The sequence below is a fragment of the Brachionichthys hirsutus genome, chromosome 20 (genome assembly GCF_040956055.1).
Source record: "Brachionichthys hirsutus isolate HB-005 chromosome 20, CSIRO-AGI_Bhir_v1, whole genome shotgun sequence".
Lineage (NCBI taxonomy): Eukaryota > Metazoa > Chordata > Actinopteri > Lophiiformes > Brachionichthyidae > Brachionichthys > Brachionichthys hirsutus.
This window is the reverse complement of record NC_090916.1, coordinates 7,528,729-7,552,052: the sequence shown is the minus strand read 5'-3', so window position 1 is coordinate 7,552,052 and position 23,324 is coordinate 7,528,729. Positions and strand designations below refer to the sequence as shown.

The 23,324-nt window shown below is 49.8% G+C and overlaps 1 protein-coding gene across 1 annotated transcript; it reads right to left on the bottom strand.

Annotated features, from left to right (window-relative positions):
• Positions 1-4,315: 4,315 nt before the first annotated feature.
• Positions 4,316-22,896, bottom strand: ncoa1 (nuclear receptor coactivator 1). The gene is made up of 21 exons (XM_068753681.1): positions 22,875-22,896; positions 13,148-13,254; positions 11,869-12,035; positions 11,567-11,673; positions 11,268-11,445; positions 10,903-11,082; positions 10,685-10,777; positions 10,163-10,303; positions 9,816-9,966; positions 8,377-9,319; positions 7,998-8,186; positions 7,252-7,567; positions 6,926-7,102; positions 6,728-6,842; positions 6,416-6,584; positions 5,825-6,142; positions 5,638-5,748; positions 5,192-5,549; positions 4,890-5,058; positions 4,618-4,807; positions 4,316-4,503 (listed from the first exon to the last, which is right to left on the bottom strand). Exons 2-21 carry the CDS (start codon positions 13,234-13,236, stop codon positions 4,324-4,326), a joined length of 4,341 nt encoding a protein of 1,446 aa, XP_068609782.1. The 5' UTR covers positions 13,237-13,254; positions 22,875-22,896; the 3' UTR covers positions 4,316-4,323.
• Positions 22,897-23,324: the final 428 nt, after the last annotated feature.

Here is a 23,324-nt window from a genome sequence, read left to right as displayed (position 1 = left end):
CATCACCCCCCCCCCCCCCCAAAAAAAAACACAAACAAACAAAAACAAGACAATGTGTTGAGTTAATAAAAAGCCTTCTTTTGAAGAAATCTCTGAAACCACACAGAACGTTCACACAGAGATTCGTTTTGAACATTAGGAATGAGTGGGAGTTGGACTTGGAGCACGATGGAGGGTCCACAAACACCAAAACCGTCTTGGACCAAACGACGAGGTGAGAACGCTTCAGATTTTTTCCCATTTAAAAATTTAAGAGGTTAAAATTCCTTAAAGATGCATCAAATTATCAGCATGCGACACATTCCAAAAAAACCCCCCAAAAACCGTTGCTAGGTTACAGAAGGTTCAGTCTCACACAACCAGAATTTTGCTGACGAAAACAAAGTGTCCACCTTGGTTTAAGGAAAAACACGTTCTAAAGCTGCGAGGAGGCGAAAGCCGAGCGGAGCGGCGACGATCGATTGGCACCGTGAGGTTGAGCAGGAATGTTCAGGGCGGTGGGACAGCGCAGGGGGGGGGGGGGCATCACCTGAAGAAGACTGGCATAGTGTGTGGATGTATTATATATATAGTCTTCTTTTAGATCATGGGTATATCCCACTAGTTCTTCGTGAAGAACCTGAGCAATTTCAGATTTAACAATTTTCATGTCTCCTAAATACCGATTGAGACAGCTTCCGATGGCATTTTTTTTTTTTCCCCCACTCAGAGCAAATCTGATATAAAGTGCAAAATTAGATTGTATTTGCAAATTCCTGGAATAAATTGATTAAATCTACGTGTGTAAAAAAAGTCATTTAAAATACTTTTTTTTTTTTTTTTATAAAAAAGGTGAAAAAAATGTTTTAAAAAAAACCACCCTGGCTAATAAGGTTATTGTTAAACAGCAAATAACACTTCACTGCAGAACGTATTTACACGAGGCACCTCGAGTTTGGTTTTCAGTTGATGAAAAAAAAAAATCAAATTAAATTAAACCATTAAATTTGCCCTTTTTTCTCAATTCACGGTGAAGTGTGAACCGGAAAACATAAAAATAATTTAAAAAAAATGTTTTTAAATTTTCTGCCCCCGAGACAAAAATCTGAGAAATACGGGATACGGACTAAACGACAAAAATCTGAGAAATACGGGATACGGACTAAACGACGGGTTTCCATTCTATAACTAGTAACACCTAGTGATGGTTAAGTGCTGCTCCAGCGTGAACGCGCCCAGGTCGACGCGCGTGCGTTTTGTAAGGTGCATAGCTATTGGTTGCAAAACGTTTTCTTTCTTCCTGTAAACAAGCGATCGCGCCTCGAGGCACAAAAGATCTCATTGGCAAAGCGGCGACGTCTCTGAACGGATGTGACGTCGCACGGAGAGAGTACTAAGGGAGGGGGGGGGGGGGGCGTGAAGACGTTACGTCCAGCGATGGCGAGGTTTTGCATATGATTGATACCCATCAAACATCTCGAAACTTTTGGTCATTGAACTATTGACAACTACATCAAAGGCGGCTACTAATATAAACAACAACAACAACAACCGGGCGACGCTTCTCCATAAAACCAAGGCTCCACTCTCCCAGATCGGCTTAAACTTTTGACAACAGAGGAAATTAAATAATATGGCCTTTTTTTTTTTTTTTTTTTAGTGTTTTCTGTTTTTAAATTAACCCGTACAAAAAAACAGCCAGTCCCCGCTGCTTCTCTCTCTCAGTAAAATCACATTCAGCAGTCGCTAAAACAAACAAACAAAGAACCATTCTCTGAAACACCCACAGGTAACTGTTGCAGGGTCGAAAGAGTAAAAGAAGAGAAATCAAACCGGGACATCTCCCACTTCCATCTTAGAGGACACCAGATATACAGTATTAGTCATCAGAAAAATAAAAAAGTAGAAAAACTAAATGTAAAATAAAAAGAGGCGAGTAGTTTCTTTTCTGTTTTTTTACCACAAACTCGGAGCACTAGGTCTTTTCTTCTGGATTCTGAAATACATATTCACATTTCTCTGTTATATACATCATGTTAAAACCGTGAAACCAAACTTGTACCTGTTAAAAGGAGAGACTGTCGGGTCCGTTGCATAAAAAACACAATAAAGTCAAATAACGACGGATGCGCTGGTTGGATTTGGCGTGTTTCTGATTTTGACATCGGGGAGGTCCTGCAGTTACCAGAGGGGATCATGGGAAACCGAGTCTAGACTAGAGGAATGCCTCGAGGTAATCGATCGGCGCAAGAGGAGGCAGAATCCTTCTGAAAGTACATTCTTCCATTATGTGCAGCTTCTGTCTCATTGGAGTAATTTTTATCATGATTTTCCTTCCGAGCGGCGCGTCCCGGCACGAGCGTGAGGTCTAAACCCACTCCACTACTGTCTGGGGGGGGGCGACCCCGGGGGGGGGGCTGGGTTTCCCTTTTTTCTAAATTCTCAGAGGTTTGTTATCGCTGAGAGAGACAGTGTCTGACTGAGCAACAGTAGTAGACAGGTGCGCGTCACCAGTGGAGTGAAGTCTTCATCAGAGGAAGAGGAGGGGGTGTTTGAGGGGTGGGGGGGGGGGGGGGGAAACACTGATGATCCGGGTCTGCAGGAGGATGTTCGGATTCAAACCGCCCTGATTTGATTTGATGACAGCTGAAAATCACGTCTTTGTTAGGAACTTCTATCTCTAAAGCATCTATTTAAATATCTTTATATCGGAACGACGTCCTAAAGACGCGTCGTTGGCCGGGGCCGAGACCGGGACCGGGACCGAGACCAGGGGCCGGGGCCGGGACCGGGAGCGCCAAGCCGGAAGTCAGCAGCAAACGGACACGAGTTCAGGCACGCGTTTCTGTTATACAATGGCTACAAACACGAGTACTGTCTGAAAAGTATTGTACATCCACGAGGAGAAAAAGAAGAGGAGACAGCGAGGGAGGGGGGCGAACGAGAGAAAGCACTTGCCGTTTTCTTTTAGAAACCGTGGCGACGACTCGGACGCCGGAGGGAGGGAGACTTTTAAAATCGGAGGCGGAAAAAACGTGATTTTCCGACGCCGGCACGGGAGTGCCTTTGCGATACAGCGACGCGCGAAAGTGACCGCAAAAATCCACCAGGGGGTGTTAGAATAAAGAAAATAAAACTTAAAGAGGTTGGATTAAATCAGCTTATGTCGCTTTTCTCTTCTGAAAAGTAAAGCAAGAGAAGAGTGAGCTCGTCCCCAAGTCTTTGTCCTTCTGTACGTTACAATACTAGCACATGGCAAACAACACTGATAGGCCGAGGGGGGGGGGGGGGGGGGGGCAGGGAGAACCCGGCAGGGCCCCCTATTCACAGCTGCTGAGGTGAAAAATGTGATGGACAGACAGATAAATAATCATAACAGTCTTTTCTTTATACGTAGAAAATATAAAATAATAAATCTCCTCCGGGGGGGGGGGAACTGAGCAGCATCCCATCTGTCTCCCATCCATCCATCCATCCATCCATTTTCTGGCTGTTGTCAAAGCTTGTTCTGATGATCGTTATGACGACGAAGATGATGATGATGATGACGACGGCGGTGAGAGCAGATTTTTCTTTTTTTTTTTTTTAAACAAAACAAACAAAATAAAAAACAATTATTTCATAGGATAATATGCAGAGGAAGAAGAAGAAGAAGAGTTTGGGAAAAACTCAAGCTTCCACCAGGCACTGTAGCGGATAGAGAGAGAGAAAGAGCGAGAGCGAGAGAGAGACAGTCGCAGAACCAGCTGATACTGAGCTTCTATCCCACAATGCAACAGAGGTCAGACACCTTAACATTCCCACATCGCTGGGAGACGGGCAGAGGAAGAGTAACACAAAACTACAACGCCGAGCTCAGCTGTATGCTGAAACTCATGCTCCCAAGATGCACTGCTGCTGCTGCTGCTGCAAAACGCCCGACAGAAAAAAAACAAGACAAAAAAAAAAAAAAAAGCGACGCCAACTCGGCGAATCTCCGATGATCGCAGTCGTTTCCGCGGGTCAGGAAGTCGGTCGGCGAGGAATGAGCAGCGAGACAACGCTGCCGATAGGCTGAGGCAGACAGACGGGTCGTCAGGCAGATTAGACAGGCAGGTTTAAATACACTGCTGCTCCTTCTGACTTCAGTCGTTCCAAAAAGTACCGGGGGGAGGGAGGGTGTCACCAACCCCCCATCCCGAATAGAAGTGGTTCCCACTGACAGCCCCGAGCTCTCCGAGCATTCCTCCCAAAAAGGTGAGACAGAGACAGCAATGGATCTGGTGCCCCGCCCTCTGAGGAGGAGGAGGAGGCGTAGATGTGAAGAAGTAGGGGGAGTAAAAAGAGCTGGGGGGGGGGGGGGGGTCACTCGGTGAGCAGCTGCTGGAGGAGGCTCTTCTGCTGGGCCGGGTTGTTCTGGGCGCCCTGGGCTCCGGGGCCTTTCTGGGGGGGCGTGGCTCCGGCGGGGGCCGGGTTCAGGTAGGCGTCGCCGCCGACCAGGTTCACTGTGCACTGGACGTCTGCGAACACCTGAAGCTGCTGCACCTGCACGCACAGAAGCCACAACGCTTTACACGCCTGTGGGTCGCAGCGCGGGACGTCGGCGCCATCTAGTGGCAGCACTATTCATCTCCAATAAATCCCGTCGCCGTCGCTGACCTGCTGGTCGCTGCACACCGAGCCCAGGTTGCCGAGGTTACTGCTGGTCATGCTCGCCGGCTGCCCCATGGGGGGTAAGGAGCCAACGCCCCCCGAGCCCCCAGCCATGGAGACAGTGATGCTCATGTTGTTGTAGACCCCCTGCTGGCCGAAGGCCTGCCCTGCACTCTGTCCTGGCTGGCTGAACAGGCTGCACAGAAACAGGCGGAGCATGTCACACACACACACACACACACGCTGGTTTTTAATCTAACGCTCCCTGGCGCCCCCACCTGTTGCTGCCCATGCCCGTCTGTGTCCAGCTCTTCATGTCTGGTGACTGGTAGCCAGGAGGCGGAGCTTGCTGCAGCAGAGGACTCTGGGGGGTGGAGTTTTGAGGTGACAACAAGGGGCTGGTTGGGCTCATCTCAGGAGGGAAAGAGGTCTCCTGCTGGACCATAGCTTTAAAAAAATGGAAATGTGAAAAGCTTCAGACGAATACTTTATCGTACGATGACGGAGAGCAAACAGGAACTGATCATCATCATTATTATCATTATTGGAACTCGGGTGAGCTCGGTTCCCTTGAACTCACCAGAACCCCCAAACTGCTGGAACAGCCCCTGCTGCATTGAGGCGTTGACGGCGCTGCTGAATTGGCCCGGCACGCCGCTCAGCAGAGCCCGGTTGCCCCCGGTCACGGGGCTGAAGCGACTCGGTGAGGTAGGGGGTTTCCCCGCCATCGGGCTGAACCCAGACGGGAAGCTGAACTGCTGCTGAGGTGCCGTCGGGGCACCTTGGGGGACCCCGGCGGCGCCGACGGGCCCAGGCGGAGTACCTGCCATGTTTTGTCTCATCAGCATGACCTTCTGCTGGAACAGCTGCCGCTGGCGGTGCTGGATGCTGTAGAGCTCCCGCTGGCGCTGCGCCAGCATCTGGGCATTCAGCGGCGGCTGCAGACCGGAACGACGAGACGGGAAACCTTAACATTCGTCACGCCGGGGTCCCGCCCCGCCCCGCCCCCCCCCACCGTCGACTCACTTGTGAGGGCATCTGAGGTTGCTGAACCCCCTGACGAACCCCGACGTTTACGTGCCGGGCTGCTCCCGGAAAGGGGGAATTCACGGCCGTCATCCTGTTCTGGAGCTGAGCCTGGGAAGAGGGTCAAAGGTCAAGCGAGCGAGGTCAAGCAGGAGAGAGGGTGGCGACGGCCTCCCGTGGTCCCCACCTGCTGCGGGCCCTGCAACCTCTGCTGCAGCTGCAGGCGGAGCTGGTTGGGCGACAGCCTGAGGGGAGCGGCCAACCCCTGTGGACGCGCCACGCCCGGCCTGAGAGCCACGCCCATCGCCCCGCCGGGAAACCCCCCCCGTGGTGCTCCGAAACCCAGCCCCTGTTGCCCCACTGTCGCCAGCTCTTGAGGAAACGGGGCTTGCGGCACTGCTGTGAACAGGGACGGGTAGGTCGGAGGTCTCGGGTCCACAGAACCCGGGCTGGAAGTGGGTTGTTGAGACGGGAAGGTTTGGGCCAAAGGGTCGAAGCAGCCACCCTGGCAAGAGGAAGACCAAAAAAAAAAAATGCATGTTTGAATGTGGCTACTTCCTTTTAAGGTACAATTTACACAAGATTACATTTATAAATTCACAGACCTTGGCGTGAACAGAAATGTTTAAAAGTATCAAAAAGAGAAGGAAAAGAGGAAGCGACCTTGATCAGGCCGCGTCCTTCAGATGGAACTACGTGGGAAGAACGTGGAGTTGGACAAAACTAGAACCTCCTCTTTACTCTCACCGCTCCACGCACCGCCCACTGCTCCACTTACCTGAACCAGTTTGTCAATCCCCAGAGCTTTATCCAGCTCCGCCAGCTCGCTCTCATCGGTCCCGCTGAGGAAGGAGACGAGCTGCTCCAGGAGCGCCTTCTCGTCGTTTCGGCCTTCGGGCGTGGTCGGCGGGCCGAGCACCTCGTCCAGGGTGCAGGGCACACACTGCCTGCTCGCAGCGACACAGGTTCACACACACACACAGATTCATATTAGATTAACTTCAGAATAGAATATTACATATTACAGCCCAGCCTAAAACGTTTAACGCGTATTTGGAGAGGATCAGTGAGCGCCGGTCGTAGTACTAACTCTTGAGGCGATGCCAAAGGAGCGTGTAGAGGCGTCCCGAGACCATCGAAGGACAGAGCGTCAGACAGCGCCAGAGGCTGGAACCGGGCGTCGCCCACGTCCATCTTACCGAGGCCTGAAGCAGATCGTCACGAGATCATTTTCAGACGATATATTCCAACACGCGTAGCCGCAGCTCTCGTCGCGCCGCTCGAGTACCAGTGCTCGAGCCGAGCAGGTCGATGACTTCCTCCTCTGGAAAGGGACCGTCTTCTTTGGAGGCCTGGAAGGGGTCTCCCTGTCCCGGTGTCTGGCTTGGCGTGGGGGGGCTGCAGAAGTCAAACGGTGACCGACTCTGGAGGCCGCAACCAGACGGCGGCCCGACATCGCTGAGCCCTGGGAAACAAACGCAGGCGTTGAAGATATTTTAATACCAAGTGTGGTTTTCTGGTTCTGCAGTACCTCTTAATGCCACTAGGGGGATACAGTCTAATACTACTCCTTTGCCCCTACGCCTCCATTGCCTAGTGAGGAGCTGAACTGACCTCTGTTGGGGGTACCAGGGGGGTCTCTCTTCACATTTACGTTGCGGGGAACGCTGGCCTCGCCGGGCTGACTCGGTGAATGCAGCTTTAGCTGGGGGGAAGGGGAGCGGAGCTGGGGCGATGGCGACTGCAAGCGGGGAAGGGACTGGGCCTGGGACATCGGGGACTGGAGCTGAGCCGGGGGCAGGGGGCCTGGAGACTGGAGGCCTCCGCCAGGGGCCGTTGCGTCCTCACTGCCCCGTTTGGCTCCGCTCGGGACTCTCAGGCCGGGTAGCAGCTGAGTGAGGGGGTCCACGTCGACGGAACCCCCAGACATCTGAGGGCAGGAAACAGGGGGGGGGGGGGGGGGGGAGCAAAAATAAATTAAACGAGCGATGAGGACGATCCGGGCGCAACGGCACGAAAGGATGAAGAATAATAAGCGGCAGAGCATCGGTGACAGAGAGATGGGGAAGGTCAAAGGTCAAAAGGGCCAGCGAGCTTCAAAGGCTGCGGCTGGTAGCCGAGGGCGCGGGACAAAGTCCAAGAGAATGAGCTTTCGGCGTGACTCGTGACGACCGGCGTGCCAACGCCAGAGCTCTAGAGCTCCAGAGAGCGTAATCCGCGTTGCACGACGACAGCAGTCGAGGAACAATCGATGATCGGCTCGTCGCCGGTCACAGGTCGGGCTTAAGCTCATTGGCGCCGTGCAACACCGGTAACTAGCGGTGGGTGTGGCCGGGTTATTACCGTTATGAGGGACGTACCGTGGAGTCCTGACTGTCCCTGCGGCGGTTCTCTCCGATGGGACTCGACTCGGGACTGACGCAGGCAGGCTTGGGTCCGGCCCCGGCGGACCCCGTGCCGCCCGCCCCCTCCGTGCTCGCTCTCTTCTCCACTTTTATCCGAACCGTTTGCAGGCTGAGAACAGACGGAGGCGGCAGGTCCCCCAAGTCCTGCAAAAACACTTTAATTAATCCTGAAAACGAAAACTGATTAATAAACGTAACGTTTCAGAGGTCGTTTGATTCTTCGGTTAAATACTACCATGGATAAACCTTTAGTGGAAATACTCAAACGTGTATAAATGCAGATGGAAAACGAGCCTTCCGGCCTGGGGGAGATTTATCCGTAACGCCCGGTCACCTTTTCATCGGTGTCCAGGAGGAAACGGAGGAGCTGGTGGTCCTGTGGCTTTCTGGACTTGGAGGCCGGCACGGCCAGCGCCGGGCTGGCGTGCGGCTCCTTCTTAACATCCGCTTGGCTTTTGCTTATCGCTTCCTCGGCGGCGCTGGACGAGTCACCGGGACTCGTGTCCTGCAGCAGCTGGTGCAGGATCTTGTGCCGCTCTGTGAGAGTGCTGTGGGATGCGGGGCACTGAGGCACAGGGGGCGGGTTCGGAGGATGAGGCGATGGGTTGCCGTGGCTACGGCCGTTGCTCGGTTCGGCTCCCGTGCCGCTGCTATCCAGGAGCTGATTGGGTCTGGTGCCACCCGGCTGCGAGGCAGAGGGAAGGGGGGCATTGACGGAGTCCCCCGTCGTTCCTTCTCCTCCGTCAGCGGGACGAGTAGAGGAGCTGGTGGGCGTATCGGCTCGTCTCTGAGGGACAGGAGAGGACAAGGAGAAGGACGCTGCTGACCCACCAGCGGCACCACTACTGCCATCGCCCCCCGATGGCTGCCTGCTGAGGCAGGCTCCGCTGCTTGGTGCGCCGGTCGGGGAGGGAGAGAAGGGATCCCCTGAGACCCGGGGGCTCCCCCCTAGTCCAGGACTGGCCTGTGGCATTCTGGGTGACATAAAAGAGGTAGTGGCGGCTGCGAGTGGGCTGCTCGAAGGAGAGGGGCCGGCGCCCTGCTGGGGGCAGGTCCGGTTGGACTTCAGGTAGCCTGTGGGTGTGGCCGAGTTATTTCCGTGGGACGAGGCGTTGCTGTTGTTTGGGAGGAGGCCCGAGGTGGCCACGCCCGAGCCTGGGGTCCAGTTGCTGCCGGGAGGAAGGGAAGGAGAGCGGGAGGGAGTTTGGGCAAGGCTGCCAGGGTCCGATGGAAGGCTGGGGTGAGTGTTTTCCTGAGAGCTAGCAGTGTTGTGTTCCCTGTGAGGAAGGCGGAACACAGAACACAGAACATGGCTGTAGCCGGGCGAGACTCGGAACACGCAGAGTAAAGCCTGTCTAACGTTACTGCATGTACAAATACTGCGTTTTACAAGATAAACGGGGTTTAACCTAGACCTGAAACTTCAGAATAACGAGGTGCTGCTCTAATGTGGTCACAACACAGATTTAATGGACCTCAGGTCCAGCCTTTGACACGGCCACACCTAAAACCTTTATTATAATCCTTTTTTTTTGACTTACTCCTTGTGTTTGGGATCAGTGGGACATTCTTAGTATTAGCTGGAGAGCAGATCAGACGCTTATGTCTGGACGTCCTGGCCCTGGAGCAGCAAAGCGCCGCGAACCTCATTTAATGCGAGTTGCGAGCTGGACTGCGACGTACCGACCGCACTCCTCACATTTATTACCCGCTCCCTTCCTGTGGAACTGGGGCTCATCAGAGTTTTTTTTTGCTGTATATGCTGCAGAGTACCTGTCAATAGTGTGGATGCCCATGATGAAGGGCTGTACGTCAGGGTTGGGGGGGCAGCAGAACTTGCAGCGAGTCTGAGCGCTGAGCGTGGTGCCGTCAGTTAATGTGAAATGGTACAGGGGGCTGATAGCGCTGCCGTGGGTCATTACTGCTGAGACACACACACACACACACACGCACACGCACACGCACGCACGCACGCACACGGCAAGAGAAACAAAAACAGGGTTTAGACTTTGGGCTCGTTTCGTGTTTGTTTTGCTTTCCTGGATGTGTTCAGGCTTCCACTGCGCCGACTTCCCATAACAATTGTGCGTGAAGCATCGACTGTGCGTCCGGCTACGAACCCTCGTGCAGCAGCTTCTTGGCGTGGGAGGCCTCTTTGCCCTGCGGCTGAAAGAAAGCATAAATGCACTTCCTGACCAGGTCCTCCCAGCCGGGCCGGCCCGTCGCTCGCAAAGCGCTCGTTTCTATGGAGATGATCTTCCCTGGAGGAGAGTGCACACACACACACACACAAAGAACATCGGTTTATATACATTCCAATATTTGCAGTAGTCCAGCCCCCCCCCTAAATTCTGAAAAAAACGTATATATATATATTTTTTTGTGGCTGCAGTCGTTAAGAAAAAACAAGACAAAAACCTTTTTTAACATAATAAAATTCATGGGTGTGATAAAAATGTTCCCGTCATAAAACCCAACCGCCCAGAAACATGATCAGCCTTTCTGCCTGTAACAATGCACAGTGCACCTTCAAAAATAGCATCTTGTCCTAGGAGTCCAGTTACTTTTGGGAGCCCTGACTATGATATTACACCGGTGTGTGTGTGTGTGTGTGTGTGCGTGCGTGTGTGTGTGTGTGCTACCTGTTGGGTCCTGCCTCGTGATGAAGGACTCAGTGCTGAAAGGCTGGGTGCGAGGTATCCGACAGGCAATACAAATCAGGCAGCTCTGCAGGTCTGAGGAGGGAAAGTGGTGAGATGTAGAAAGTGTGTGTGTGCGCGTGTGCGTGTGCGTGTGCGTGGTTCTGTAGGTGGCCCCTAAAGAGTTCGGACGCCGTACTCCTCAGTTCGTGTGTGCGCACCTTCCCCTTCCTCCTGCATGCTCCGTGGTTGCGTCACGGTGAAACACTGCATGATCTCGTACTGTTGTCGAGCCTCTGGGCGTTCAGAGTCCAACTCATCCGGCGGCCTCTTCAGCATACGGCAGTTAAAGGTGTGGCTGTTCCTCCGGCCAGGTTCCTGCGGCCACGCCGCGCCGTTCACTAGGGCGAGGAGAAAAACACGGACGGGTAAGATCGCCGTCAAATATATCCCCGAGCCAAAGCTGAAAAGTCATCGTTTCGCTCGTGCGCTGATCTCTGGTTCTACAGATATTCATTTAAATTTCCACCCAGCTTCAATAAAGCTGATCGTTCTTCTCCCGTTTTGAAAGTCCCGCCTCACTCACCCAAGCTTTTGGGCAGCAGATTGCGAACAAATTCGTTGTGGTCTCCCACGTGGAGGATGGTGTAGACGCTCGAGGTCATCAGCTCCTCCTGCTTGTATCCAAGGTAACTCGTCACGTTCTCAGAAACAAAGACGATACGGCCCTCCCGGTTTACGACGAAGAAAAACCCGTCAAGGGCCTGGGCGGAGGAGGAGGGGGGGGGGGAGGAAACATGAATCAGATTGTGTGTGAGGTGAGCCGCAGTAAAACAACGATGTGGCGGATGTGTTCCGAGTGGAACTGAGCGTGGGTTTGCTCGCCTCTAGCAGCATGGGCCCCAGGGCCTCTTTTTCCATCAGCCCCTGGCTACTGGAGGAGATGTCACTCTTCTGCACCTCGTCGTCTGGAGACAGAAGATCAGCTTTCTCTGTCCGGAGAAACACAAAATAAATCATGACGAGGAAAACGCCAAGTCAGCCCACGGTGACACGCTAGCCCGGTGCGATCTGATCGATCGGCGGCCATTGATTCCGTGTCGGGTCCGTTTCGAAAGATCGATACAAACGTTTTCCCAAAAGCAAGCTTTATAGATAAATGCGTTTTCGGGACCGATTTCTCTCACCCCGTTCGCGCCGCTTCATTTGCTGGATTTGGTCCACAGTGCTCTTGAGAATGCGGCACTTGTCGGGCTTCACATTGAGACTGGCGATGTCCCCCATGTTGGATGACAGCAGCTCAGCCAGCTCCTCGATGTAGCGGCACTCCAGCTCCCGTCGCCGCTTGTCCAGACTGCAGGTAAAAAAAATTTTTTTTTTAAAAGCATCACTTTTTGTTCATAAAACGTAAAGAGCTCACTTTTTTTACATACATGATACTTTTACACCTTTTAAAACTAGAAAAGCACTCGGAGAGAGCAGACCTAAGTAATTCTGGTCAAAATGCTAATTAGCATGAATGCATTTTCTCTGAAAAACGCACAACTTAACGAATTGGAAATTAACTAATCTTTTTCCAATAAAGAAAAAAAAGGAATTAGCAAGTAATAATTAAAGTTTTACTTGCCCCAACCTTTTTAATTGCCTCTGATAATACCTGAAATGCCGGATCGGGTCCGTTCAACCCGATACAAAACTTGTTTACTCTGAAAGCTGCCCGTGAAATGAACCATCATAAATAGAAAGACAATTGTTCAACCTCAAGCAAATGGGAAGTTACTCAATGCCAGAAACCTGGCCGTTTGGTTTTTTTTTTTTGATTAATCAATCAGTGGATTAATAAAATACTGAAAAGGAAATGAAGTGCTTATCAGAAACAGGAAGTCTTAAAGGTGTCAGAGAGGAAGCATCGCTGAGTTGGTGCAAGTTCAACGGTTCACAATCAGAGCCATAACATGCTGAACGGCGATTAAAAAAATACTTAAAGAGCAAGTTCAATCGGTCTTTAACTCCCGACTCCACACGCAGGCTAAATATAATTCTCCTGCTTCGGCCGAATGGGTTCCAGTAAGGTATGTGGTAAACACGGAAAAGGCAGCGAGTGTATACGTAGGTGTGTGTGTGTGTGTGTGTGTGTGTGTGAAACGACAACAGCAGAAGTAGGTCAGCGCATTGGCCAGCCAGAACACACAGGCGTGGTGACCGAGGGAGGGGAGGGGCGGGGCGGGGAGGAAGCTCGCCGCTGTGTGGATGTGCAGGTCAGTGGTTCCGTGGAGCTGCTGCAGAAACGCTAGCTGGGCTGCTGCTTACATCAGCTATTGTTGCCTTAGAGACGCACACAGTGGAATATTCACTCCTCCTCCCTCATATTATTGTGAGGAATAAAAATAAATGAGGAGCGATGTGACAAAGTGGGAATATATATATTTGTTAAACCATATAAACACACTGCATGCGGGCGCTTACTTTTGCCCTGATGTGTCGCATGGCGAGCCCTTCCTCTTGCGTGACTCTGGCGTGGCAGGGTCCGGGGGCTTTTCCCCGACCGCACTCATCTTCAGCTTCAAACCGACCTGCGGAGGAGAGAAACACGGTAAAGCGAGGGAAGCTCAACATGTGAACCTGGAATATTCACACAGAGGTGGCTTTAAACCCGACGTGAAGCAGATTCGGGTGCAATCCCAACACCATCGCCTTCGCTTGACGCCGCCGACGCCACGCGAGCGTGTGATAACGTTACCGCTGATTGCATTACGCTGAAAAACCTCGGCCAATCGTTTCTCTCGCACGTTTTTTTTTTTTTTTTTGACATTCCTCTTCAGTCTGCCTTAATGGTTTCGAGCCCCGCTCTTCATCTGCAGAATCCACAGCCCCGAATCCCTCGTGCCGCATCAGTAGGGTAACCATAGCAACAGAGAACGCCGGCAACGTTTGATGAAGCACATCCCGAACAAGCCGTTAAGCACAATCGTCAAGTTAATTCCCTCCCGGCCGTATCGGAAATTTAATTTAGGACGAGATTCAAAGCTATACGAGCAAGAATTTAATCTGTCGTGTTTAGCGGAGCCGAGAGACATATCGGTTTTATTCGTTCTTTACCAACCTGGATGTTTTCCCTGTTGACAAACACACACACAAAGAAAAACCATGTTTTGAAAAGAACTCCAGAAACATTACTTCCTAACGAGGTTAGGTTAGAATAAAAAATATACTCGAACTACAGACACAAAATGTTCTGAATGCATGAAAAACCCCAGATTAGAAAAAAAGCAAGCCACATTTGTGGCAAGTCCAGAGCGCAGCCACAAGGCCTTGCTGCGCACATGATGCTAATTCTTTCAGACAAACCCTGTTTATGTTTCACCTCAAAACACCCCTCTCTCTCCTCCTTGCCCCCCCCCCCCCCCCCCCCCGTGTGCTGCTGAAACGCAGCATCTAAAAAAAGATCCATCAGCCTGCGTGAGAAATGAGAGCGCTGCAGCACACGAGCACCGTGGAAATACAAATTAGCCCGGTTTCTGAACGCCGGCGAGAAGCAGGTGCTGAAACGTTGAAACAAGTCAATTTGCTACGCGAGAGAAGCAAACGGGTGGAAATCAGCTCTGACCAATGACATGCAGCACAAATTAACGTGACAAAGAAACACGTACAAACGGTACAAAGAAGCATGGTTCGTCGTGGGTGTGTGTGTGTGTGTGTGTGTGTGTGCAGGGCTGTGACAATAGCCATGTACCATATGACGCGGTTGAGCTCATTCCTGTCACGCCATTTTCTTTTTACACAGATTTTAATTTCATGCTGGTCCTAAACACCCATTCAGGCATGAAGGACACAAATCCGGAAGGTTTGCAGCAGGTGGAGGCGGAGCTTCCAAGGATCTGCCCCGTTTGTCCCGTAACACTCCACAGCAGCTGGAGAGGACGCCATTGGACTGAGACCTGTCGGGATGTGCAGGCCAAGCCGGCACCTTGGACTTGTTGTTCAAGTGCAACGCCGCCCACCTCAACCTGCACTTTGTCCGGTTGAGGTGATCTCAGCAGCAGCTAAAGTGCAGCGAGATTACCCAAAACCGGCTCGGCTTAGTCTCCGCTGCCTGAGGCCGGAGAGATAATCCTGTAACGACGAATAACCTCGACATCAAATAGATTTGATACAGTTTAAGTTCTAATGTGAAACTCAACACCTCACGTTGCTCCAGGAATGTTACGACCACTGAGTGGATAAATATGATAGAAAGAAGCAGCAACAATATAATAAGAGTCGTTTACATTTACCGTCTGGCCGTACCATCATGCATATAGATGCACGCGCCCCCCTCCGCCCCCCTAATGCAGCGACTTGGTTCATCCCATGCCACGCGGCTTCGTCACTGTTGCTATGGGCCACCCTCTGGAATATAGAACATGAGAACGTAGAGCCCTTAGTTGATGGCGGCCGCCGTGCCCCCCCTGACTCTTGGGTTGTATTTCCTACGTACCGCCTTACGGACGGGTGGAACGTCGCGCTGCTGTGGGAGCGCAGCGTCGGTACAGTCCAGACGGCGGCGGCCCCCCCCGGTAGTGAACGCCAGGCTGCATGTGGCCTCCATATGAGCTCCGATTGATGGATGAGTTCAGGCTGTTATTGATCGATTAGATCAATCTAAAGCTAGACATCGGTTGAGAGAATTGTGTGAGGAAGGCGTTCCACGCATTCCAGAGCTCCGCGGGGAAGCGCAGGTGAGGTGTCGGTTCTCCTCTCGGGCTGAGGTGCATTTTTACACCACAGATAACGCTACTCATTTTTCAATTCAATCATCCAATATGCAAATATGTGCAGAAAGAAGCTAAAGACTTATGAGACCCGTTGGTTGTCGGGGCTCGTTTACTTGACGACGCACTCACTGTAAACGCTTTAAATAGCCAAAGCCACACTGCTTTCAATAACTTTATTTGTTCTACGTCTGCAACACGCACTGAATCAATAAAGCTGTCACTTATTTTATGGGTTTTATTATTTTTGACAAAACGACAATCCTCCCGACTCAAAAACGGTCAGGTGAAAAATATACACGACGCCATTAATGGTTTTTAAACGGACAAAAACCACTCTGGTCGGGTCCCTTGAAGCGGATTTCCTTCTCTAATAAACCCCAGTCCATTGTTTGCCATCATCTGTCCGCACCAAGATCCAGGATGTTTACCAAGAGTAAGAAATAACTCCACAAAACAGACCCCTCCGGGCAACAGAATACATCCCAGCAGCGCCTCGAGAGGAAAGCACTGGTGGTTGAATTTAAAATGTAACAAAGACCCGAGTTCAGCAACTACAGGAAAAAGAACCGCCAATGGTGGATAGCCTGTAGCGGCATGTGTCGCTGGATGACAGGCCAACGGCTGCAGAGTTCTGCTCCCGTTTCCCATCCGTATCGAAACGGGAGCAGAAAAGTCAGGGCTGGTGTACGATGACACACAAATACTGTAAGATATGAAATACGAGTACGAATATTAGTACACAGAATGTGGACCGTCCCGTTGTCTCCATCTGGGAACAGAGAATAACTCCCCATTCTATATGCCAAAATACATATAGCTGCAGAATTCGGAGCATTTTCTGAACAACAGAATGACATCACCCGTTTCTCCACGCACACATGCACGCCGCGCCGCGCCGCGGCGTGCATGTGTGCGGCGTCATGACATCCTATAACACAGCAGTTACATACGTTAACACTTTTTGTTTTTGCAGGGGTTCTTGAGTATGTGAACAAAAATTTAATCCAGATGGAAACTAATACTTAACAGAAAGTTGACAATTTCTCCAGCTCGATGTCGTACATATATTCTACGAGTGCCGATTGCTGGAACATTGAATGGCCTCGCAGCGATGGGAGAAATCTGATAGTTATATATTAATAATACTGATAATAACGTTTGAGAAATTGATTTCTAAGATCAAAGTTAAGTTTGGGTAAAAACCAAAAAGAATCAATGACTCACCAAGTGCAGATAAATCTGCAGAACAAGGAAGCCAAGTGTTTTAAAGCGGCGTTCAGGCTCTCACATGATAAGAGAGATTCTTTGGTGCAGTCATTGTCATTAGTCACAGAACCGGTCCCCCCCCCCCCTATTACAAATACATTGGTTGCCACGTCAACTAGAAAAGCGCTGGTACTGACAAAAATTCGCTGAATGCTATGAGGGGTTGGCAGCAAGATGTGGATGTGTCTGATGATTGGTTGCATGTTTGCCACTTGGTTCAGGGTTTTTTTGGAACAATCTCAAATCACAACAGCGCAGCGCAGTGCGGGATGCGATCCAGTGGATCTAGTCAGACAAATGACACCCGTCTTGGATCTGTTCATACAAAGCAACCATTTTCTTTTGTGTGGTGATAAGCAAACCTTTTTGAAATGTTCTGTAACATTGCAGTCGACGGAGCTTAAAAATTTGTCCCTCAATATCTCGGTTGACCGATGTTTATGGAATTTTAATGTTTAATTCAATACTTTATTAAAGTATTGCCCGGGCAACGTGGGTTAAGTGTCTTGCCTAAGGACACAATGACATGCGCCTTAGCCAGGGATCGAACCGCCAACCTCTCGATCATAGGACGACCCTCTTAACCACTGCGCCACTGTCACCCCCTGGCACAGTCATGTGGGGTGGGGTGGGGGGGGCTCTATTTTACCACCGAATTTAATCTGGATTGGATCTAGAACAGGGGTGGGCAAACTTTTTGACTCGCGGGCCACAATAGGTTCTAAAATTTGACAGAGGGGCCGGACCAAGAACAGATGGATGGAGTGTTTGTGTGAGCGAATATAAATGACACATGAAAGCTATTGCATTAAAGGATTTGGCCTTTTACAGGTAGCATTACAGGGAAAAGGTCAAATGAATGAAGTTTAATTATAATACAATTATATTTCATGATATAATTTGGACAAGTTCGGCGGGCCGGATTAAAAAGACCAACGGGCCGCATATGGCCCCCGGGCCTGGGTTTGCCCATGTCTGATCTAGAATGAGGTCACGAAAAAATATAACATTTTATCATTGAAAACTCGATTAACGGATTCCAAAATAAAGATACCAAGAACAATTTATAACCTTTTGATGATGATCCAGATCACCATGTGGAAGGTGTAAATCCAATTACCAGGGGAATGAGCTGCTAGAGTGCTTTTCTAGTGTTAACACTGTGAAGGTATGATGGAGAGCAGCGTTGTAGCACCAAAATGGACAGCTGAGTAAATGCTGGGTGAGAAGACAGGGTCGATGGTCCAGAAAGCGAGGAGTTAAAAACCAGCGAGTAGCAGCTAGCGGCTAACTCAAAGGCGATGGTCGACTGGTCAAGGCGCTCCGCTTACCCTCCGACCACACGCTGAGATCAACCGGCGTGTGACATGGAAGGTAAACAGTTGTTTTGACGTTGCTTGACGCGTATCTAAAAGCATCACACACGCAGCGAAAGGGGTGGCATGTGTGATGTCACGCCTCTAAAGCTGGCATGCTATTCAAAACGCACAGTAGGACACTGTTGCTTTGGTCCTGCTAAACAAAGGTGTCATAGCGATGGCTCTTGGTTGCGCTGCTGTTGCATGATCTGTGCACAAAAGGCCTATAATTAACCCAGAAACTATTCAGCTCAGCGGCGCTTTTCACAACTGCACAGATTCGTTTAGCTGGACAAACTCCCTTTTGTGCCACGAGTCTCGGATTTAGCCGGAATAGAGACCCTAAAGGATACAAACACGCAGCAAAGCTAAGCAGAGAGTAAAATTCAACTGGAATCCTCAGGAAAACACGATGAATTCTACAACCGGGCTAGCTGGGTGCAGCAGAGCTAAATGCTAACAATGACGGGGCTAAAATTCATTAACAGGCGTGAAGTTTTAACATCTTCACACAATTTGCTGTGCCGGTTTCAGACTTGACCAAACAAAGAGGTGCAACGGCTTTAAGACGCTGCAGCTTTAACGGACCGAGCGGGTTTAAATTGATCTCACACGCACGTATTCAACGAGAATGTGTAAAAGAAGCAGATTAATGGTGTGAAAAACGCCTCGTGAGTCTCATCTCGCCTTGAGGCAGACAGAATATCTGGACCACAAATAGTCGTTTGCGCTGCGTTACAATTCACACGGGCCGCTTCCGTTCCTCCTCGGCGCCGCATTCCCCCCCGGTCGAAACATAACAGATGTGCAACAAAAAACAAATCCAGACCATTCAAGTACCGATGAGGAGCAAGATGGTGCGAGTCTTCTCACTCGTGCCGTCTCGAGTCGGCAGCGGGTCTGAGGCGGGCCTCGTGCGTTAAACGAAAGTGAGATTGCCATGTTTTCAAAGTAACTGCAAACACACCTGCATATGCCTGTCTTTTTGTTTTTTCCCCTCCCACAGTCACCTGCTATTACCTGGTAATGGTACAGAACAAGAGAAGGACCAGGTGTCACTGCCTGCAGCAGAGCAGCCTGAATGGAAGCGGCTGTCCTCCGACATCGCCAGCCACATTTGAACCCCCCCCCCCCCCACGTAATCCCGTTGTGCATTTCCTCCCGGCAGTGGGAGGCGTATATATTTATATATCTGGGGAGACATATTTTCCGCCTTTGTATTGCAATCTGGAAGACGGGGATCAAATGAACAGAAATTGCCCGAAGTACTTGTCGGGATTTCTGAAATGGATAAAGATCACAGAAGACTACACACGACCCCCCCCCCCCCTCTGCATTACATCATGACGGGTCAACTTTGACCTCCTCGTGCTCTTAGGAATAATAATACTACAACGAGGATTGTGAAATGCAAATCCTGGCCGGCGGTTCACTAAACTGGGGCTGAAACGATTACTTGGATAATCTGAGTACAAAGTTAAATAAAACCACGGGCGAGGAAACTAGAGACAACCTTAATTGTCAACCGGAAAACTTGCAGCGTAAGACGCGGATCCCGACTGTATACTATACTAACTATGACCTTTATCACGGGTGCTTGTGAACAAACAGATGAAGTTCAAAATGGGGCGTTCATTCGTTTTAAAGATCAAGTATACACAGAATACGACAAAAACTACAAATAGCGCATGTGATGCAAAGTCAGCAATAACACACGCGAGACGCATTTAACCGCCGACTGCGTCTTGCATGGCAACATTTCAGAGAAACTTTGGACGTGCGTCGCCGCCCGGCCACAACCATTGAAACGTCCTCAAAAACAACAACAACAACAACAACAATCACCCGACATTATCCTGATGTGGCGACGAAGCACCTGCGGGAAAACATATTTTTCTTTATCTCTTCCTTTTCCTCCCGCTATTGTCATCCATTCATTCACACACATTTCTCACCACAAAAATCCAACACTGCAACTCCTCTTATTGTCACCAGGTTTGTAAAGGGGGGGGGGGGGCTTAAATATTAACCCACTCACTGGCCAGAACGCTTCTTTCTCATTTGCCCTATGCATTTCTTCCTGTTTCTCTCATTCGCCTTCCCTCCAGTTCCTCCCAACCCTCGCAGATTCTCACAGTCTGCAGGGCGAGCCTCGTCTCCCTGGGTGAGAATGTAGGCCATGTCTTTGACAGCAGGAAGAGTCGAAGCAGCGTCTCTACGCCTTTCTTCCCTGCATTCTGCACGCTCGCAGCAGCTGAAGACAGTATGCATATATAGGTGTGTGTGCGTGCGTGTGTGTGTGTGTGTGTGTTGCTGCATTATAGTGACTCAGAGTCGAGGGAAAAACCACAAGACGCAGCAGCCTGAGCCGTAAAGGTTCGATCGCGAGTCGATCCGTTTGGTTTCTGCAGAAACAAAACACGTCAACGGTGGACTGGAGGAGGCTGGCGCAACAGTTCTTCTTCGTGCATGGTGTGGGTCGGTAATTGTAATGCTTGACACCCTCATCTGTAGGAGGGTAGCCAGAAAACATGAGCCCGACCAGCACTCAGCTGAAGCGTGCATTCAGAGCGGCTGGCACGGTATCAATCAATGTCATCGCGTTGATCCCGAGGAAATTCCCCAAAAAATGCACACACAGAAAAATAAACCCCAAACTCATCTATCCATAGGCAGGAAAATGAAAGAATATCCCGGAATCGCCTCTTTACCCACATCTGCAGCAAAACTTTAAATGGGTCTCTTCTGAGCTTTACAAAAATCTGTTCAGTAGCGTTGCCCTTGACGACAGCCAGCTAACAGACAAGGTGAGGTCACCGCCTCGACTCAGTAAAAACAGAAGCAGAATAATTGATGGTGAAAATCAGACGCAGCTCCACTCGAGTGGGAGGATATCGCTTTTAAATGCTTTGACTGGTGACACGACGGGAGCTGCTTGTCTTCATGTGCAGAATAATAAGTTCACACGAGATCTTAAATCTTACGTTAGACGGCACACATGGAATTCATGATGAATAGTTAACTGCAGCCCTAAACCTAAGCCTCAGTAGCACCAGAAGTCCAGAGGGAAACGCAGCACCTGTAACAGGATCTATTGGATTTCCTCATTAGCATGAAATTCTACAAAATCTGGGCTTCAAATCTGAGAGAAAGAAAATGTCTGAACTTTTACTTCCACAAACATCCGACGTATTGAGATTTTTGCTCAGCGTAGTTTGTTTCTCTGACCAAAATCTGGCACCAGTTGACTTAACGGGAATTAATACTGTGTACCAGTGAGATCAATTTGTTAGTACCTTTAAAAATACCACAATGTGTACTTTAACTCGAGTTGCCAGTCAGCTTGGGAAGTGATGCCAACAAAAAGCAATCGTCAGAATTGAGTGTTTTCTGGTTGTGCAAAGCATACCTAAAAAGCTTCAGGTTCAACAGATTCACATTCTGGCTGCAGGTGTCCTGGGGGGGGGGGGGGTCAAAACAAACCCGATGGAATCTAATAACAGTCCAGTATAGGAATGCTGTGACAGTGGCAGGCAGGCTGCAGCAGTGCAGTGTTAAAATGGCTGCTCATTCTCCATGCACACACAGAGCTTAGCTGAGAGGGTCTTCAGCTCGAAACAATTACCCCAAAACGTAGCTCATCCTTAGGTAGGATTATCAGCTTGTGTGTAAAACTAAAAAAAGAAAAGAAAAGCGAATGGCATCGCCACAGCTGGAAAGAGACTTCACAGCCTCCCTTTCTGAATACAACAATTTATTCACAATTCAAAACCACATTTCAGCAGATCAGCATGCCGTGCATGAATAAAAGCCTGTTTTAGAGACCTTCATCCTTTCATCCACGAGTCCATGAATGTCGATCTTTGCACGCCGTTTCCGAGTAGCTGTTTACATTCAGGTTGCACCCCGCGTGCTCACGGTAAACCTTGAACTGAATCACCGAAGGTTTACGTTGAACTCTCATTCCCAGCGCTTATCTTTAAAACGCCATCGCCTGCCTGCAATGCTTTCTACGTAAACAGAACGGCCGCTATCGGTAAGCACACGAAACAAAAAATACATATAACAGTTGCAACATGCATAAAGATAATACTTTTAAAGCTATTTTGAACACATTGGGCGCTAAATTACTACATATAGGTTTAATAGCGGCGGCGATGTACATTTAGGGAGTCGATTTCAACCTTATTATCAGATCAAATGACAGAAATTCAGAGTTTGACATGATATTATTTACTGGTTAAGTCCTTCCACAGAGTTTTCATGTTGACACATTCATTCAATCCCTTTAAGGGTTCATGATCAAAAAACTAGGTTGGTCCCCCCCCCCCCCCCATCTTAAGTATTAATTTTAATTGCATGGTCTTGATCTAGCCTACTTCTGCGCATCTCCTAATTTACAATACACGAACAGTCACGCAAACACGACCAGGAGACTTTCAGCCACGCCGAGAAAAGGTCAAAAACGTCCCGTCAATTTAAGTTGCGGTCAAAATGAAATGAAATTTTTAAAAAAAAGCAGCGACACCTGGAGGGCAGTTCGGACGCTCTTATATAAGACCAGCCTGGCAAATATTTTGCAGGTGGTGAAAGAGCAGAAAAAAAAGAAAAAAAAATGTCCTAGAGAGAACTGGTCAGTTTCGAACTGCATTCAAGCCGAGAGATAGTACGTGAGGTGGGGAGACAACAACAGCAGCGAGTCGGACGTGTTTGGGAGGCCCGCATAGGCTCCTCTGCAGCGGCCAGCTCAACCGCGGACGGTCAAGGATGACATGTTGTTAATGCATTCACGGCGACGTCGCCCGTCTGGCTTACCTGCTTTATTGTCCGTTTATCCCGTAAATAATGATCCTTCCCACGAAGTCTGGCCGAAACGCGTCACGCTGGATGATTGATTCCCATGCAAAAGGCAGTTCGGTCTCTCTGTGTGTGCAAAACAAGCCAGTTAGCCGAGTTAGCTAACCAGCTTAACCTAACGCTACTGCCTGCGACAAGGATGGTCAGATGGTTTTTATTTTTTTATTTTTTTTAATCTACTGTTACTTTGCAATGTTATTTTCCACGGTCAACTGTGGCGAACATGTTATAAACCTAACCACGTTAGCTTTGGATACGAGGGAAAGGCTGCGTCTTAGCTAGCTCGCTAGCAGTTTTAACACCAGCTAATGTTGACAAACAAGCCTGCGTAGCTAAAAATCACGCACCACTTCAGAGCTAACTCACGGCCAGGCTGCCAAACAGAGTTAGCTTAGCTAGCTAAATCCA